Source organism: Miscanthus floridulus, chromosome 2 (assembly GCF_019320115.1).
Source record: "Miscanthus floridulus cultivar M001 chromosome 2, ASM1932011v1, whole genome shotgun sequence".
Classification (NCBI taxonomy): Eukaryota; Viridiplantae; Streptophyta; class Magnoliopsida; order Poales; family Poaceae; genus Miscanthus; species Miscanthus floridulus.
In genome coordinates this window covers 121,726,967-121,744,615 of record NC_089581.1, presented here as the reverse complement: position 1 = coordinate 121,744,615, position 17,649 = coordinate 121,726,967, and the positions used below count along the sequence as shown (strand labels likewise).

The following is a 17,649-nucleotide window of genomic DNA, read 5'->3' as shown; positions in this document are numbered from 1 at the left end:
TTTTCCCCCCTACTATATTCTCAAGTTAACTTAATTCCCTTATTGGCAGGCTGTTAGCAACATTTTTGTTAAATATATCACTAGGTGGCATGATGTCAACTTTTGTAAAGACATGAGGCCACTCGCGATGCTCGAAGGCTCTAATCAAACTGCTCTAAAGATTAGTGATTGTTTTGTCAAACTTTTGGTGTATTGTTTTACTAATATTTATGCCGCAAGAACACTGAGAAGTTAGAAGCACTTGATTTGATTGCTAAGATTGCAATGACCATTAGACGTACATCCAAGTTTCAAACTAATAAATAAAATCTCTTTTTCATTAAATGAATTCCTATACTGATTATGAAGCACAACACTGGGATTCTCGTATTATCACAGTAACCACATGGTATAGCTGGTTACTGACTAAGGACAGCTTGTTGTCTCTAAGTATTATCACAGTATTGTTTTGTCAAACGCTTGTTGTACATTGCAAAGATTTTTCAAAAAAAAAAAATCTTTGCCGAGTGCCTCGCCGCGGCACTCGGCAAAGTATTTTTTTTTTAAATCCAGAAATTCTTTGCCGAGTGCCTAAACAGGGACACTCGGCAAAGAAATTATTTAAAAAAAAAAACTTTGCCGAGTGCCTGGGCAGGGGCACTCGGCAAAGTACTTTTAAAAAAAAAAACTTTGCCGAGTGCCTGGGCAGGGGCACTTGGCAAAGTACTTTTTTAAAAAAATAAAAAAAAACTTTACCAAGTGCCTGGGCTGGGGCACTCGGCAAAAGTAATTTTTTTAAAAAAAATTTTGCCGAGTGCTGGGTCGGGCACTCGGCAAAATAACCGTTAACGGCCGGCGCGCAACGGCCGAAAATATTTTGCCGAGTGCCGCCCCAAGCACTTGGCAAAATTATTTTTAATTTTGCCGAGGGCCCCGATAAAAAACACTCGGCAAAGACTCTTTGCCGAGAAAAATTTTGTCCAGCAGACTTTGCCGAGTGTAAAAACACTCGGCAGAGCCGTGGCCTCCAGTAGTAGTGATGCCCCCTGCCTTGTTCTGTGCAAATCTAGTTACGCCTGCCATTCTGTGTTCGGTTGGCTGTATGGATTTTGGGGGCTGCCACTTCGGGTGGTGCCCCACATGTAAATGAGATGGGCTTGAATGCTTGGTTGTAATGAAGTTGTACAAATAAGTGGCACGTCAAAGTGAATAGTGATGTCGTGATCGAATATGCTCGCTCCAGTTCACAGAATGTAACGCATCGACTTGAGCTGCCGTGCCAGGGCGATGCGGCGATGCCCATACGAATGCGATGCATGGTCGCATTTCGGCTGTTCCACAGATGCCTTTGGGATGTGCCATTATCTTTCATCAGCTGCTTGCTTAAATGAGATCATATATGCAGGCCCGTTGTACCTAGGAATCTAGGATTGTGTGGCTCTCGAGCGAAACAAAAAATGAGGCCCTATATTTTAACAAAAAAAATAAGATATATAATCAAAATATATTTAGCTTCCATTCTATTACGACATATATTTTTCAATGATAAGAACTATAATAGGTATTTAATCCTCTCACCAAACCACTAGACAAGAACGCTCACTATTATCCTGATGATTGAGAAGTTAGATAAGAATGAGATTGAGAAGGCATGTGACAACAGAAGATGTTCCAGGAAAGTTGAACTATAAAAGATCAATGATCATTACATAGCATAAAAAGTTAAAAACTAAGTTATCTCATTAAATAATACTGCAAAAAAATAATGAATTTCAGGACCTCAAGTGTATTATCTCCCATTGTGGTATCATGGAAATTATTAAAATCCTTGAAAGGGTGGTATCATGGAAATTATTAAAATCCTTGAAAGGGTGGAGACTAAGAATACAACCTCGCTCATGATAATGTGTATATCCGTGTCTTGGTCAGAAGAATGGTGGTGACAATTAATATTATCCTCACTCTGTTATTTACTATGTAACTAGACATAGTGCATATATAAATATATAATAAAAGTTATGTATTTTACTATGTATCACACCATTTACTTCAGCCCAGTTATATGTTTCCTCTTGTTTGATCTTCTCTTTATTCAATGTTTTTGTCTTCTGGATAAAACAATTTTAACAATTACAACATGCTAGATGTAGTTGGGTGGTAGCAGCACACCAAGCCAAGGGCGGTAGATGATTTACTTTTTCTCATGAAATAAACTTTGGTAAATGGGGATTTAGAAATCGACGCACGAGAAAGAGGATTAAAAACATTGTATATAATTTCTCTATATGCCATGGAACATCTTTAGTTTGAGAGGGTTTGCACCCTTATAAAATTTAAAATTTAGCATTTTTGTATTGGGTATACTTTTTTAATATGGGAATACCTAGCTTCTCAGGCCCCGTTTGGTTGGGCTTTTGGCTTTGGCTTTTGGCCCCAAAAGCCAAAAGCCCAACCAAAGGGGCTGCTTTTGGAGGCTGTTTTTTCAGAAGCAGCTGCTTTTCCGTAGTACATTTTTGAAAGCTGGCTCGACCCTGCTTTTGGCTTTTGGCTTTCTGCTTTTCGAAATTGGTAGAATAAAAAGCTCTTCCATAGTTGTTTCAAGAGAGATAAAGATAGAAGGTATATTTTATACTTGTTTAACCAAACAGCTTTCAGCTTTTCTACAGCTCACAGCCCACAGCAGCTTTCCCACAGCTCACAGTCCACAGCAGCTTTTTTCCACAGCCACAGCTCAACCAAACACACCCTCAATCCTGCCTCCACTTCTAAGCAAATGGAGTGCATGAGCAGGCGACTAGCCGGTTGGGGGGAGGCGATACGTGCTAGAGCCACCACGCTGCCTCCTCCTGCTAGCGCCAACGCCACCACCTCCTTGGGTCCGGGCAGTATAAGTTTGAGCGTCGTCCTTAGGCTCGAGATACGCTGCTTCAACCGTTCGCCCCATATCGCTGACAATGAGATAGGACTATACGAACAAGACTGACGCATGCAGGGCCTATTTGGAATTTTGGATGCAGCCCTACCAGACATTGCCTACCAAGCAAATACATTATGACCCTATGCGTTCAAAATCAGACGCCTGTGATCGATGTCTGGTCTAGATAGGTTTGACAAGCTCCCATCCAAATAGGCCCGCAGTGCCTATATATAAGGTTTACAAGGAGGGTATTTTTGTCCAATACCAACTATCCTATAAGGCTCGTCCCCCTAAAAAAACTATCCTATAAGGCTCTCCAACTCATTTTAATAGAGCTTGATAATAGAAGAGACGGAAATGTTAAATGGGTAATGTAATTTAGATAATCAGCCTGTTCGCTGGTTGGGGCTGGTGCTGGTTTGGGCTGGCTGGTGCTGGTTTTTTGTGAGAGGAAAATACTGTTGGCTGGCTGGTTTGGGCTGGCTGAAACCAACAAGCGAACATGCTGAATAGGACCAAATAGCGAACTCTGAAATTTAAAGAAAAGACACCATCGATTTAATAAAACATATAAAGAGACCATATTCGTTTGAACTGATAGACAGCTAAAATCTACCGTTTTTTTTTTCCGCAGCGAAACATCTTCAGCCAGCCGGTTTACCGACCAGAGTCAATTATTGGCCCGGAACCTTTGCGGCTTTACCCGCCCGGCTCTGCCTTTCCCCCCGCATACTACTCTCTCTCTCTTGTGGTTCTCCCTAGTCCCGTGCTGCTCGAGTGCGCTGTCTCCGTCTCTAGTGGCGACGACTGGGCGACCGCCGCCGCCGCCGCCCTACGCGAGGTGCCCAGATCTCCATTTTCGGGCCCTTCGCCGGTGACGAGCACCCACCAGGTTCGCCCACCCCTTCTCTTCCGTTCCTGCATGTCGAAACCGAGCACCCAAACCCTAGCTTGTTTGTATTTGGAACTGATCTGATCCGATTACGAGTGTAGTATATATGTCTTGTGCCTACAAATTTCGATTTTTATATTTTTTGCAAAAAACTATTGGTTGTACGTGTGTACACCCATGTCCTTCACTGGGTCGGCGACTGGTTAAGAGACAGGGATTCTGTTAGTGATCATACCTCTGTGTGCGATTCTAGCTGTCGGTAGTGCCGCTGAGGTGGGAATGCCCTCGTTACATGTGGTCGTTGCAGACAAACGGTTTTCATGGTCTTTTTATGCCATGAAATGAAATTCCAAGTGGACTAAATAAGGAGGAATGATCGTTACTGAATTCCGTGTTCCCTAAGAAAATTATCGAAATACTGGTAGAATTCAGTGTAAGATCATGCTTGGTCACGTGTATGCTCATTCTATATGCATATATAGCTTGGGCATGCTAAATATTTTCCTTCCAAGTTATTTTTCTATATGCGTAGCAAAGCTTTTATTTCTTTCAACCTTCATGGGTGTACAGTATGGTGGTTTATCATCTACACACGAAACATCCTTGGGAATGCTAAATGTTTTCCTTTTTTAATACATATATAGCTTTTGTAATTCAAATTCTTAGGTTCGATGATTAAAATTAGAAAGTCCTTTATATGCGAATGTTCTGTTTTTGGTGTTTTGATCGAATATGCACCGTAGTGGAGTGCACTGAACTGTCGACATGACATTGGTACTGGAAACTCTCGTGTCCATTGTACCCTGAAACTAAACATACCATTTTTGGGAGATGGGATGGGATATTTGACCTCGCCGATGAAGTTGGTGCTACAGTGGAGATGCAGTGGCATAGGCATTGGCAGAGGAACATTTGTGGATATAAATGGTCACGATATGTTGCTCATCTCTCTGGTGAAGTTTGTGCAAGAGTTGTTGACTGTGGTTACATTGATGGGCACAGGCAAACTTGGTGATCTACTACCTATTCTGACTATTGTTTTGGGCACCAGGCCTCTTGTTGATGGGTTGATGGCAATTGAGGGTGTGCAGGAAGTCACCAGTTGTTGGGGGTAAATAGGGTCGACTCGTGGTTCTAGTCCATGAGGTAAATAAGCCAAGCTGTTTTCAGACAGCGGAGATTGAAATCAGATGTAGTATCGTTGGAAGATCAGTGGTTCGGATTTTGTAGTTCTTTTTTGCAGTACCATGCTGTGGGTGCGAGTGTAGGTGTGGGTGTGACTGGAAGTGAGGAACCACAGGATGGCAGGAAGGGAAAACTCGTGGTGTTACTGTATGAGACTTGATAGTAGTGAATTGATCTGTAGCATGTTGACCAAACTGCTTATTGCTCATTTTGCTTTATTTTTACTTTTAGTTGTAGTATTGTGAAGGGCGGGCCTGGTGCAAGCGGTAGAGTCTTACCGCCTGTGACCGGAAGGTCCCGGGTTCGAGTCGAGGTCTTCTCGCATTGCACAGGCGAGGGTAAGGGTTGCCACTGACACCCTTCCCCAGACCCCGCACAGAGCGGGAGCTCTTTGCACTGGGTACGCCCTTTTGTAGAATTGTAACATTCACTTAAGGGGCATTAAAGGACTTTCTATTGGTTTTCCTTCTCTATGTAGCCAAAATAATTTGCATGTCATAGGCAGTTCCATAGTTGAATAGTTCTTGGATGTTCATTTAATTGTATGTTTTGTCTTTTTGGCAGGATAATATGTTGTTCACGCATGAGACAAATGCTGACCAGTTTGATCTTCTTTCTTATGGTAATCTAAGGGGACTAGAGGCTAGTAGAAATTCCGAGGAATCCAATTTTGGAAATGACTTAAAGGATGGTTCTTCAGTTTCTTCTGAGAACTTCAGCTCCTCTTGTCTGCCTGGCGAGAACTATCAATCTGCCACAATAGATCATGAAAAACGACCTCTTTCTGATGTCAAGCCATGCCAAGTTGCTTGCAAACGTCCAAAGCAAACAGATCACCATACCTGGTTATATTCCTTTGAGGAAGACCCTTTGACCAGTGAAGTGGGGATATCTTCTCCAGGTTTTGTACTCTCCTTTCCTTCTGTGTTCAGTGCTCTAAATAATAATAATTAATCCAGAAGATATCTAGCTGCAATTTTTTTTTCTTTCAGCTTTAGCTGATGGATTGGTTGAGACCAAACAACCAAATGACATTCCTGCAATTAATGGTGCCACAACCTGCAGTGGTAGTTCAGACATCCCTTGCCTTAATCATGATCAATCAGTTTTAGTGGAAAGCTTAGATGTACCTGATTGGGCGACTTCTTTCCCTGGTTATTTTGAAGACTGTGGGCCAGTTGCTACATATAACCATGTTGATGACATCGGTTCGCCTGTTCATGAGTACCTCCCTAGAAAGGGTGTGCCAATTGGACCTGAGCACCAGGCTGACATTCCAGAATGGAAGGCCCGAATCTCTATGATTGTACCTGGTGCTTCTGAGTTTTGTGCTGATCTGGATTGTAGTTCTGCTTCCACTTCAGAGTCTGTTCCCAGAGGTGATGACTATGTAAGTGACAAGTGGATCAGGTACTGTGTTGTTCCAATGACAAGCTGCTCATCTCTTGTTGACTGGTCTGGAGACAACAAAATAGATTGTAACTGCAGTGACGAGGGTTCTATGAGGTGTTCCAGACAGCATATTATTGAAGCAAGGGATAGCCTCAAAATGAGCTTGGGACAGGACAAGTTTTGTGAGTTAGGTCTTTGTGAAATGGGAGAGGATGTTGCTCAGAGATGGACTGATGAGGAGGAGAAGCTATTCCAAAGAGTTGTTTTCTTAAATCCTGTCTCCTTGGGCAAGAACTTTTGGGATCACCTTCCAGATGCATTTCCTGGTAAAACTAGCCAGGAGCTTGTTAGCTACTATTTTAATGTTTTCATGCTCAGGAAAAGGGCCCATCAGAACAGGTCAGACGTGTTGCGTGTGGACAGTGATGATGATGAACTGCATGGTGAACCTCTAGTTGAGCGGGAGGAAGGGGATCCTGCAGTTGAGTCCTCTATACATGAACATTTTGTCAGCAATTCTCTGCCCATGGACGATGACCATAAAGAGTTTGAAGGAGCACAGTTTGATGGATCTTTGTGTGAGAAGTCAGTATACAGTGCAGTTGAGTGCAGACAGCTACCAAATCAGATGCCTGCGGATTCAAATACGGTGAACACTGCGCAAGATGTTTATGACCAAGATAATGGAGCTCAGTGTGCAGAGTTTCACATGTCACTGCCAAATGATACTTCAAACAATCTTGGTGATAAAATTGCATCTGTGTAGGAGATGTTTGGACAAGACTCTTTGGCTGTCGACATGTCCAAGACCTTGAACAACAATCAAATGGATAGCCGAGACATATTCAGTTTGAATCTGACATCTACTTCAGATGGGTGCTTGGCATTGAGATGCTGTTTTGGCCATGACTCGGAGCTGTAAATTCAGCCACATCTGGAGATGATAGTTCATGACGTTGTACATTCTTCAACTACTATGTGTTTTTTGCGGCATTTTGTTAGCACATTGGGAACCCAACTGAGCTTCAATCTGCCCCCCTCCCCCACCCCCATTCGTCAGATCAACCTTCTTGTATGTACGTTGTATTTCATTGTTGTATGTTCATTCCAGAAACTGGAATATGTAGATCGTAGAGTTGCCATTATCTGGATTTCCTGATGATTTGGCAGTGGCTTTGCACCTCCCTGGCTGTTGAAGCACGCTATCCTGCGATGGCTTTCATTTGCACCAAATCGTTTCATGCAAATAATGTGCTACCGACAGACATTAATTGAATCTATTTGATGTGGTACGTTTGTCATGATTGCATTCTTTTGTTTTAAAGATGTCCAAAATACACTAGGGTAAAGGAATGTTGGTGAGATCCATGCGTTGCTTTGTTTGCAATACTAGCACAGCATGGCCCAAAGCCTCAGATGCGTCTCAATCTCTGTTCTTCCATTCCCTATTTTGCGGGATATATATACTTGAGGTAAAGAGTCAGATTTGTCGGTGAGGTGAGGCTATGATGGTGTGTGCACAAGACACATGCAAGAAAAAAAAAACTTCTGGCCTTTTTGTGTAGAGTGTATCCCAAGGAAGGATACCTGTTCTGAATGTTTATCTTGCTCACTAACCTGTATTTTAATCTCTTTTAGAAAGCTTGCTCACTAACTAATCAACCATCCCAATAATTACAATCTACAAGCATATGTCATAGTGGAGCTACTCTTTAATCCCTTTTCACGAAGGTAATGATACACTGAACAAACAACCAAAAAGGACAGAATAAAGAGAAGTTCGCCAACTTATTTTGCCAATGCCTCCCCATTTTCAGATTTTTACAGGCCACTAACCCTTTGGAGCCCAATACCAGTGACGAGGAGCGAAGAGATCTGATTTCTCAACACACACATATTTGTTGCAGATCCGGATCTCTGCAAAAATGGTCTGGTTCGCTTGCTTCAGCTGGAGGTCGAGACATGCATGTGTTCTTTCGATGAGCACAGGTCTGTTATTCTGCTGCAACCATAAATAGGGAGCCCCCTTTCACACCTCTCAAATCTCATAAAATAGTTAGTATTTTTCTTTTTCTGATATCTTATTCTAGACTAGAGATACCTACCATTCTGTGAAAGGCTGCTCATTTCTTCGGGTATTGGTGTTTCTGGCGTGTCTGCCATCCCAAGGAAGTCATCTTGTGCTATGATGCTAGTTCTCCAGGCTCTGCACATTAGCATCATCCAGGGGCATCTCATGCAGCACAATTCTGGAGTATTTGGCGACGAGTTTCTCAAGCTTTTTTTTTACTAAATTTGAAAGAAATTGTATTGAAAAGTAATCTCTATGGAGTTAGAGACGCATCAATTTGCGTCCCAGGTCTGCCTTCCGTAGAAATCTTTGATACGAGATCAAGAGAGATTGCAGATATCAAACGGAACTCAGAAGCACGAGTTTCCCAGACGATAATCTGGAGCTGGAAGCTGGCTTCACTGCACCAATTACTGTATGTGTCTTCCTTATAAAATAAAAAAAATAAACATAAAGTTTCAGCAGCATCAAACATCAAAATTGTGAAGAAGAAAACATCATCACATGGCGTAGTTCCAAGATGGGATAGTGTCACAAAAGTGATATGTTCATTCCACCCATCATCTGGATTCCATGTCTGCTGAAGATCTTGAATTCTTGCTGCTGGTTGGGTCACTGCAGTTACAAACTAATCTTGTCACCCCGTGGGACTTGCAGCTCCTCACTGAACTTTATACATCAGTCTGCTCAGCAAAGGTTTTTGCTTGCTGCAGCCTCCTTTTCCATTCCCCCCATTTTGTTTCAGTTGGGTGGGTCACAATTCATGCCTTGTGTATTCTTTTGCGTAAATCTTTTTAATTACAATGATGCCCAAATTTTTTGCGTATTCGAGAAAAAAAACAATTCATGCCTTGTGTCAGGTGTTTGTGTCACATAAAAAGAAAGGGAGAAATGAAGAGATGGAAAGGGAGAGGTGAATTGACCTACTTGTTGCTCCAATTTTTGCCTAATTAAACTAAACCACCAGTATCATGAGAATGCATTCCTTGTGTCAGTACGCTGCCACTGCCTACCCGAATGCTATGTCAGTAAAAAGCTGCAGTAAAGGCTAGAGCGGCAACAAAGCAAAAAATTGAGCAGATTAATATCAACCTTGAAAGCATTCACTGGACTCTATAAACTTAAGAAATGCAATGCTGAGCTAAATTGAAAATCTTTCATTGAATCATCTCAGGTTCAGCAGTTTAAGATCATGAGATGCTTATTACTCTCTGTAAAGAAGCTGAAAAACAAAACAACAAAAAAGGACTAGTAAAAAGAATGACTTTAGAAAATGTAGGTGAAATCTTGATGAACCCATGAAGACTAGCAATCATGGTTCATCTCACCCAAGCAAGATCATATGTAACTTGAAGCTCCAAAGAATCAATTGAATCTGAATCTGTAGTTTTGTAGTCTGTACGTACCACATCCATCCTCTCCCTGAAAATCAAGATTCGAAGCAGCCATACTTCAATCCTCAACTCCTGGAGCTGGCAGATTGAGATCAAGAAATCCATCAGAGACCAGAGGCTGCTCATCGTCACCAATGCCATCGTCTTCGACAGCATGTGCGCGCTCATAGAGCTCACCGGCGATCGAGTGTGACCGCTTGTGTCCACCGAGCGCCTGCCCCGAGCCAAACACCCTGAAACAGATGGGGCACTCGAATTTGATCGCCTTGTGCGGCTTCGCCTTCAAGGCCACCACCGCAGTGGGAGCGATGTCAGCGCCGTAGTTCGGGTCCGGCGACGCCGTGCTAAACGAGGAGGTGTTGGTCTCGACGCTTGGCTCCGGTTGGTGGTCGACGACGGCCTTGGCGATGCTGCAGTTACTGTTGATCCGCTTGTGGCTGGCGCGGTGGCCGCCGAGTGCTTGGTACGACTGGAACGCCCTCCCGCACCCAGGGCACTCGTACCGGCCCCGCTTCTCGTCGCCGATGAGGCTGCGATTAGGCTTTGTCTTGTTGATCTTGGTGCCGATGGAGGCGTCGTCGTTGGAGTCGGCGTCGTGGTGGTGGTACTGGTACCGATAGTCTCGCCTCGTGCTGTCCTCTTCCGGCGAGTACTCGGCGCCCGTAGCCGCGGAGCACCGCCGGTGGTCTAGGATGTCGCGCGACAGCATGATGAGGCAGAGCGCGACGTCCTCCGGCTCCTTGTCGAAGGCAGGCGGCGGCGGCGGCGAAGGGGCCGGCACGCGCATGGAGCGCCGCCTCCGCCTCGGCGGTGGCATCAGGCCGGAAGCCGGCTCCGTCGGGATCATCAGCACAGCGTCCTCCTGCTCCCGACCCCGCTCCAGTTCCAGCTCCACGCCACCGCCTCGCGCACGGTGGCGCTCGCGGTCCACGTCCACCACCGGCGCGCACGGCGAGAGCAGCTCACCGCGGCCACCGCCGTCGCAGTCGTTGAGGCTCGAGAGGCGCCGCGTCTTCTTCGGGTTCTCCCTCAGCCCGTAACCCCCGGCGCTCGGAGGCGTCACGCAATCAAAGCCACGCCGTTGGTGGTGCTCCTCGCCGCCGCCATCGTCACCGTCGTCGTCGTCCAGTGCCGTCTCCACCTCGGCCAGGGAATGCGAGCGCATGTGGCCGCCCAGCGAGCGGCCGCAGGCGAAGCCCTTCCGGCACACCTTGCAGCTGTGTCGAGTGGCGCTGCTACTAAGCACAGCCACATCCCCCATGGTATGCATGGTTGAGGATGGATCGTCGATCAAGGTAAAGAATTAAAGCAGATTAATTTGATCGCATCAGCGGCGGATCAAGATCGACGATCAGCCAAGAAAGCTAGCTGCATACTTTCCAAAAAAAAAAATCTAGCTGCAAGTAGCTAGGCAAGGATGGAAGTGGGTGGAAGGGGAGAAGAGGTCAAGTGAAGAAGAAGAGATTGGAGGAGGCCGGGATCCATGAAATGCAGCCCCCGCGCGCGAATGATCGATGAGCTTGCGAGAGGAAGCTGCTGGGTGTGTGTGACGGACGAGCAGCTAAAGTAGCAGTAGATGGGAGGAGGGGAGGAAGGCAGCTGAAGGGAGGGGGAGGAGGAGGTCATGCTGCATATGCGCGGTTGCTTGGGCAGGAGAAATCTCAGCCCGGCATGCAACCAAGCAAGCAAAATTAGCAAACGGACTCCGGAGAGAGAAAACAAATCACCTCCTGTGCTTTTTTTTAAGCCTCTCGTCCAGTACAGCCATAGTATCTTGTTCATGCACCAACGCATATTCACGCTGTCCACACACACCACGAGTATACAACTAGGCCTACAACTACGCACAGATCTAAAGACCACGTCATTCTATAGATCACCGGGACCATCATGGCTTCGCAAACGACAGACGTATCGCAATCTTTTCATGGCTCCACGTGATAGAGGCTGCAGACGAAAATGGGGAATAAATCCCCGAGGTGAGGCCCCTAGGTGGCTTCTGAGAATCAAACCCAGGATTAGGGATGAAAAGGCCGTATCTCGTACTGTCCTACATTGGTTTTTACATCTGACTCGCTCGAATATGTATTTTCAAACAAATTTAAAATCCGCATTTGCATACAAGGTGGCCTTAGAAAAATCATATCTTCTTTATATGGTGTCGAGTGGAGATATTTTTCTATAAAAGTTGTAGCACTTGCTAATTAATTATTATATAATTTATCGGGTTCATAAACCTATGGTCCCTAATGGGCCTGCTTCTCAACAAAACGACAGGCCGGAAGAGCGACCCGCGTCTCCGACCGGAAGGCCTGGCCAAGGAGGGGACGACGCTCGCTTCCTACTCCGACCTGCTTCTCCGACCGGAAGGGACTGGCCAAGGAGGGGACGGCGCTTGCTTCCGACTCCGACCCGCTTCTCCGATCGGAAGGCCTGGCCAAGGAGGGGCGACGCTCGCTTTTGACTCCGACCCGCTTCTCCGACCGGAAGGCTTGACCAAGGAGGGGCGACACTCGCTTCCGACTCCGACCCGCTTCTCTGATCGGGAATACACCGAACCACTGCTTATGGCTCTTCTCCGACCAGCGCGATTGGAGCCAACTGGGAATGACCGGCCAGGGACGCCCGCTCGGTGAGGACCCAAGAAATCAGGCAGAGCAGATAAGGTAAGGCGCTCAAGTCAACCGCAATACCGAGGACCGTACCCTGCACACCTGCATGACAGTACTACCAGGCCATGTCAGAAGGGTGCTTTCCAACCATTCAGACATGTCAGAACACGAACAGTGTTGCAGGCGTCGATATTTATCCTACAGTATGGTAGGTGCCGACATTTGCCATAGCAGAAGAACACGATGGAGTCTGCCACATGCATCTGGGCGTCAACAATATTGTGGGCGTCGACAAACTGTCTTATACCCAACGGCGTGGGCAACAAGACAGGAAACACACATGCTCACTCTCCCTCTCTCACTTGTAAGGCCGTCCCCTTCATCTATAAAAGAGGACGCGCTCTCTTCAAAAAACAAAAAAAACGGACGAACGGATCATTCCGACTCTCTCTTTGCTAGCTTTAGACATTCTGAGCACTCGAACAGCTTCAAGGCTCTAGAACTCTAAAGCTACACAGAGCATATGTTCCAATACTTAGCGCACGTAGGAGCTCCCGTCACTCTCGGCCCTTCGGTCCAGAGTTCGACCAGACCTCTAACACCCCCATCTTATTCCCACTCGTTTGTAACCCCACAGCAAACTTCGAGCACCTGGGCTCAGGAATAAAGTCATCGACCGACTCAAACTGGATGTAGGGCACGTTGCCTGAACCAGTATAAACCCTGTCTCATTTGAGTGCTAGGCCACATCCGATCACAACATACGGCAAAACGATAAATATTTACTTGTTGGTCACTTTTCACACCGACAGTTGGCGCCGTCCGTGGGGAAGACGCCATACGTTCACGCTTTTGGTCATCGGATGGCCCACCTTTCCGCCATCTCCATCATGGTGGGCTCAAGCGATATGACTCGCTTTGGCTCGCTGGAGTTTCCCACACTCCCACATGTTAGGATGTGGGTTCCTCGCGTCTTTAAGCCGTCCCAGACCTTCCTCTTTGGAAGCCTGGACTTTGTTGCCGACCAGCTCGGCGTGCTTCACCTCCACGAGGAGGCACTTGTGCCTCCGACGGGCGCTAGGACACCTAGTGACCTCAACGGCAAGACACCTGCGCTTCGCTTCGAGCCCACGCTGGGCTCAAACCCCACGGTGAGTAACGTGCATATTGTTCTTTACTCGCTATTTAATATCTTCCGCCGACTCTTCGGAGGGACCCCATTGTCCCCATCGTGACCGCCATGCAGCCGGTTCCCCTATGGCCTCGCGTCCCCCGTGGATGCATACGCGCGGGGGCTCCGAAAGATGCTGACGCCGCCTCCTCTCACATCTGAATTCGTGGGGATGGCGAGCTATGCTCCTGCCTCTTTCCACGACCTCATGGATGACGAGGTTGAAAGCGATGGCTCCAGCATCGACGACGTCGTGGCACCTAGCCACCCTTAGTCCCGGGAGTGTGTTATGGTGGACGCTCCGGGACAGCCGTCGGTGGTAGTAGAGTCCCTATAGACTCACACCCCTCTGGACCCTTGTGCGGAGGCCCTCGTGCTTGCGCAGGGGCATGGCGAAGAGCTACAACAAAGACAGTAGAGCCAGCCACCACCTACGTCGACGCACTCAGCACAGCACGCTGCGCCACGCGCGCGTAACCCGGTGAGCGACGCCCAGGGTCGCGCTCGCCAGGTCCAGTGCAACATCATGGATGGGGGGAACGATCCCCCTCAATTCGCTCGGGCTGGCTAGAACATCGCCGTTGCGGCGATGCTTCTGCATGGCCTTACAGAGCCTATTGACCCTAGGAGCAGGCGATCCACCAGAACCTCCGGGCGATAGTGGAAACCACCACCATTCATCAGGCGGAGAGATCCATGTCGTGACACCGACTCGTGGCCTCTCTCTCCCCACTAGAGGCATAGGGGCGCACCAGTCAAACTGCTCCATCCGCTCACCACTACAGTCGCTAGGTGTGGAATAGGAGGATGCAACTGCACCATGGCCTGACCCAGCTCCCGTTTCACACCGACCACCTATGCGCGAATGGCTCAGGCCGAACCGAGACGCTCGTAGCGTAATCAACAATCAGCATCAAGCCCGGCGTGATGATGATGCCCATCAAGGGGCGGTGAGAGCAGGCAGCATGGGCCCTAGCCGGACCATTGAGGGGAGCAGGGAAACATGCCCTAGGTATGGTCGCCAACCAGACGATCGGAGTCCTAGCCCGGACCACCTAGGACCACAGGCCTTTGGCCGTCGCATCCAGAAGGCGTCGTTCCCACAGCGCTTTTGACCACCTACCAACGTCGCCAAATATACCGGGGAGACGAATCTCGGTATATGGCTCGAAGACTTCTGGCTCGCCTGCCGAACTGGAGGAGTGGATGATGACCACTTCATCATTCAATACATCCCCATCTGCGTGGGGGAGCATGTTTGAGCATGGCTCAAATTCCTCCCACCTGACAGCATCTGTGACTAGGCGGATCTCAAGAGGATCTTCATTGGAAATTTCCAGGGGATGTATGTTCGCCCTCGAAATTCCTAGGACCTCAAGAGCTCCCAGCAGGAGCCCAATGAGTCCCTACGGGATTACATCCGTAGGTTCTCAAAACGATGCAACTCCCTTCTTGATGTCGTTGACGCGGACATCATTAGCGCGTTCCTCTCCAGGACAACCTGTGAGTCCCTGATCCACAAGCTTGGCTGTCTGAAGCCCCGTACCACCTGCGACCTTCTCAACGTCACCACGAACCATGCCTCCGGTGAGGAGACGGTCGGAGCGGTCTTTAGTGGAGGCCAGGACAAGGGCAATGCCAAGCACGAGGACCAAGATGAGGGCCCCTCCATGCAAAGGGGCAAAAAGAACAAGAAGGATCGGCATCGACCGGCCAACTCTGCTTTGGTCGCTGTGGCCGATCGTGTGGGTAGGCAGTCCCAGCAGGGCTAGCCCGACCACTTTGGCAAGCTCATGGAGAGCTCATACGCCAACCATGCCTATCCCCTCAAGCACCTCTACAAGGACTATGAACTCCTCAAGCGCTTTCTACGATAGGCCGGCGGACCAAAAGAAGGAAAGGGCAAGGAGACAACGGCCAAGAAAGGAGGCATGGTGGGCAAGGATGGGGATGGCTTTCCCGACCCCAAGGAATGCCTTATGATCTTTGAGGGATCCGATGCCATATACTCCAAGCGCCAACACAAAGTGCGCTACAGGGAGGCATGCATCACCGAAACGGCCGTCCTGTCATTCCTTAGCTGGTTAGAATCTCCGATCACTTTTGATCAGAGGGACCATCCTTCCCACGTCGCTAAACCAGGTCGCTACCTGCTCATCGTCGACCCCATTGTCCGCAAGAAGTGCCTCCCCAAGGTGCTAATGGATGGAGGCAGTGGCCTCAACATCCTCTACGTCGACACCCTCGACGCCATGCGTATCCCCTGGTTGGAGCTCCACCCAGTGAGCTCTCCCTTCCACGGCATTATCCTAGGAATACAGGCATACCCGCTCGGGCAGATCGACCTGCCTGTCACGTTTGGCGACCGAGCCAACTTTCGTTCGGAGGTCCTCACCTTTGAGGTGGTGGACTTCCTAGGATCCTACCATGCCATCTTGGGGCGACCATGCTACACCAAGTTCATGGTGATCCCCAACTACACCTACCTCAAGTTGAAGATGCCAGGAACGAACGACGTCATCACTGTGGGTAGCACCTTTTCTCATGCCTACACGTGCGACCGTGAGCATTATGAGCACGCCACTGCCGTCATCAACTCAGCCGAGCTCCCTCGGCTTGGAGAATCATCAACCCTAGTAGTCCCAGACTGCAACAAGCCAACCTCCTCGACTACCTTCCACCCACTCGAGGAGACTAAGGCGGTGGGGATCGACCCCATCGACCCAACCAAGATGGTGCGAATCAGGACCCAGCTCCTAGCCAAATAGGAATGCGAGCTCGCTGACTTTCTATGTGCCAATCGCAATGTCTTCGCATGGAAACCTTCTGACATGCTAGGCATACCACGGGAGGTCGCCGAGCACGCATTGTGCCTCGTCCTGGGCTCAAAGCCCACCAAGCAACGCCTGCGTCGCTTTGACAATGAGAGGCGTAGGGCCATAGGCGAGGAGGTTGCCAAACTCCTAGCAGCCAGATTCATCAAGGAGGTATTCCACTCCAACTGGCTAGCCAATCCTATTCTTGTTAAAAAGAAGATCGGGAAATGGAGAATGTGCGTTGATTATACTAGCCTCAACAAGGCATGTCTGAAGGACCATTTTCCTTTGCCATGGATAGACCAGATAGTCGACTCCACCTCAGGATGTGAAATCCTCTCCTTTCTGGATGCCTACTCAGGCTACCACCAGATCGCGATGAAAGAGTTCGACCAGCTCGCAACTTCATTCATCACCCCGTATGGTTCGTATTGCTATATAACCATGCCTTTCTGTCTGAAGAATGCTGGCGCCACCTATCAACGGTGCATGCAGCAATGCTTCACTGACCAAATCAACCCGCTCGACCAGCCTGACCAAGTCGAGCAGCTAAAACCTACAATCGCCGTCTATGTTGATGACATTGTGGTCAAAATGGCTCAAGCTTGTGACCTGATCGCGAACTTGGCCACAACATTCGTGAACCTCTGAAGGTTCAACATCAAATTGAATCCTGAAAAATATGTTTTCAGGATTCCAAAGGGGAAGCTGCTTGGATACATCGTATCCGAACGCGGCATCGAGGCCAACCCTGAAAAAATCACAGCCATCTCCAACATGGGCCCTATACGCAACGTCAAGGGTGTACAAAGGCTCACCGGCTGCTTGGCCACCCTAAGCCGGTTCATCTCCCAGCTAGGCGAGCGGGGGATGCCTATCTACAAGCTTCTCAAAAAGACAGACGTGTTCGCCTGGACTGAGGAAGCATAGTAGGCTTTAGTGAGCCTCAAAGCATCACTAATGTCTATGGTAGAACCGCCCAAAATAGCACGCTTGCGGAGGCACTCGTCTTCCACCAGACACTAAGCACCCCGAAAGCAGGCTACAGCGGACGCTATCCGTCGGGCACACCCAAAGGGAGAACCCAAAAGATCCACATTTTTCTAAGGATCCAATAATGAGAACGAGTTATAATACTTGTCCATTTCATACATCAGAAGTTCCTAAAAATTACATTATTACATTACCAAATGTCAGAGTGGGGAATAATAAACAGTGGA

The 17,649-nt window shown here is 48.0% G+C and overlaps 2 protein-coding genes across 3 annotated transcripts; one reads left to right on the top strand and one right to left on the bottom strand.

Moving 5' to 3' along the window:
* Positions 1-3,656: 3,656 nt before the first annotated feature.
* LOC136539525 (uncharacterized) lies at positions 3,657-7,674 on the top strand. Its single transcript, XM_066531486.1, has 3 exons — positions 3,657-3,788; positions 5,538-5,874; positions 5,966-7,674. The coding sequence occupies exons 2-3, from the start codon at positions 5,544-5,546 to the stop codon at positions 7,129-7,131; spliced, it is 1,497 nt and encodes a 498-aa protein (XP_066387583.1). The 5' UTR covers positions 3,657-3,788; positions 5,538-5,543; the 3' UTR covers positions 7,132-7,674.
* Positions 7,675-8,848: 1,174 nt separating this feature from the next.
* Positions 8,849-11,476, bottom strand: LOC136539524 (zinc finger protein ZAT9-like). Of its 2 annotated transcripts, none has more exons than XM_066531483.1 (2): positions 9,843-11,476; positions 8,849-9,051 (listed from the first exon to the last, which is right to left on the bottom strand). In XM_066531483.1, exon 1 carries the CDS (start codon positions 11,098-11,100, stop codon positions 9,889-9,891), a length of 1,212 nt encoding a protein of 403 aa, XP_066387580.1. In that variant the 5' UTR covers positions 11,101-11,476; the 3' UTR covers positions 8,849-9,051; positions 9,843-9,888. The 2 variants fall into 2 exon arrangements, with proteins under 2 accessions (XP_066387580.1, XP_066387579.1); XM_066531482.1 differs by lacking the exon at positions 8,849-9,051 and adding an exon at positions 9,525-9,658.
* Positions 11,477-17,649: the final 6,173 nt, after the last annotated feature.

What these genes read in the sequence shown, in the direction of transcription:
- LOC136539525 (XM_066531486.1), top strand. Translation starts at nt 5,544, where the DNA reads ATGTTGTTCACGCATGAGACAAATGCTGACCAGTTTGATCTTCTTTCT. An exon ending in AGTGGGGATATCTTCTCCAG is followed by an intron (nt 5,875 to 5,965) that starts GTTTTGTACTCT and finishes TTTTTCTTTCAG; the next exon opens with CTTTAGCTGATGGATTGGTT.
- LOC136539524 (XM_066531483.1), bottom strand. Translation starts at nt 11,100, where the DNA reads ATGCATACCATGGGGGATGTGGCTGTGCTTAGTAGCAGCGCCACTCGA.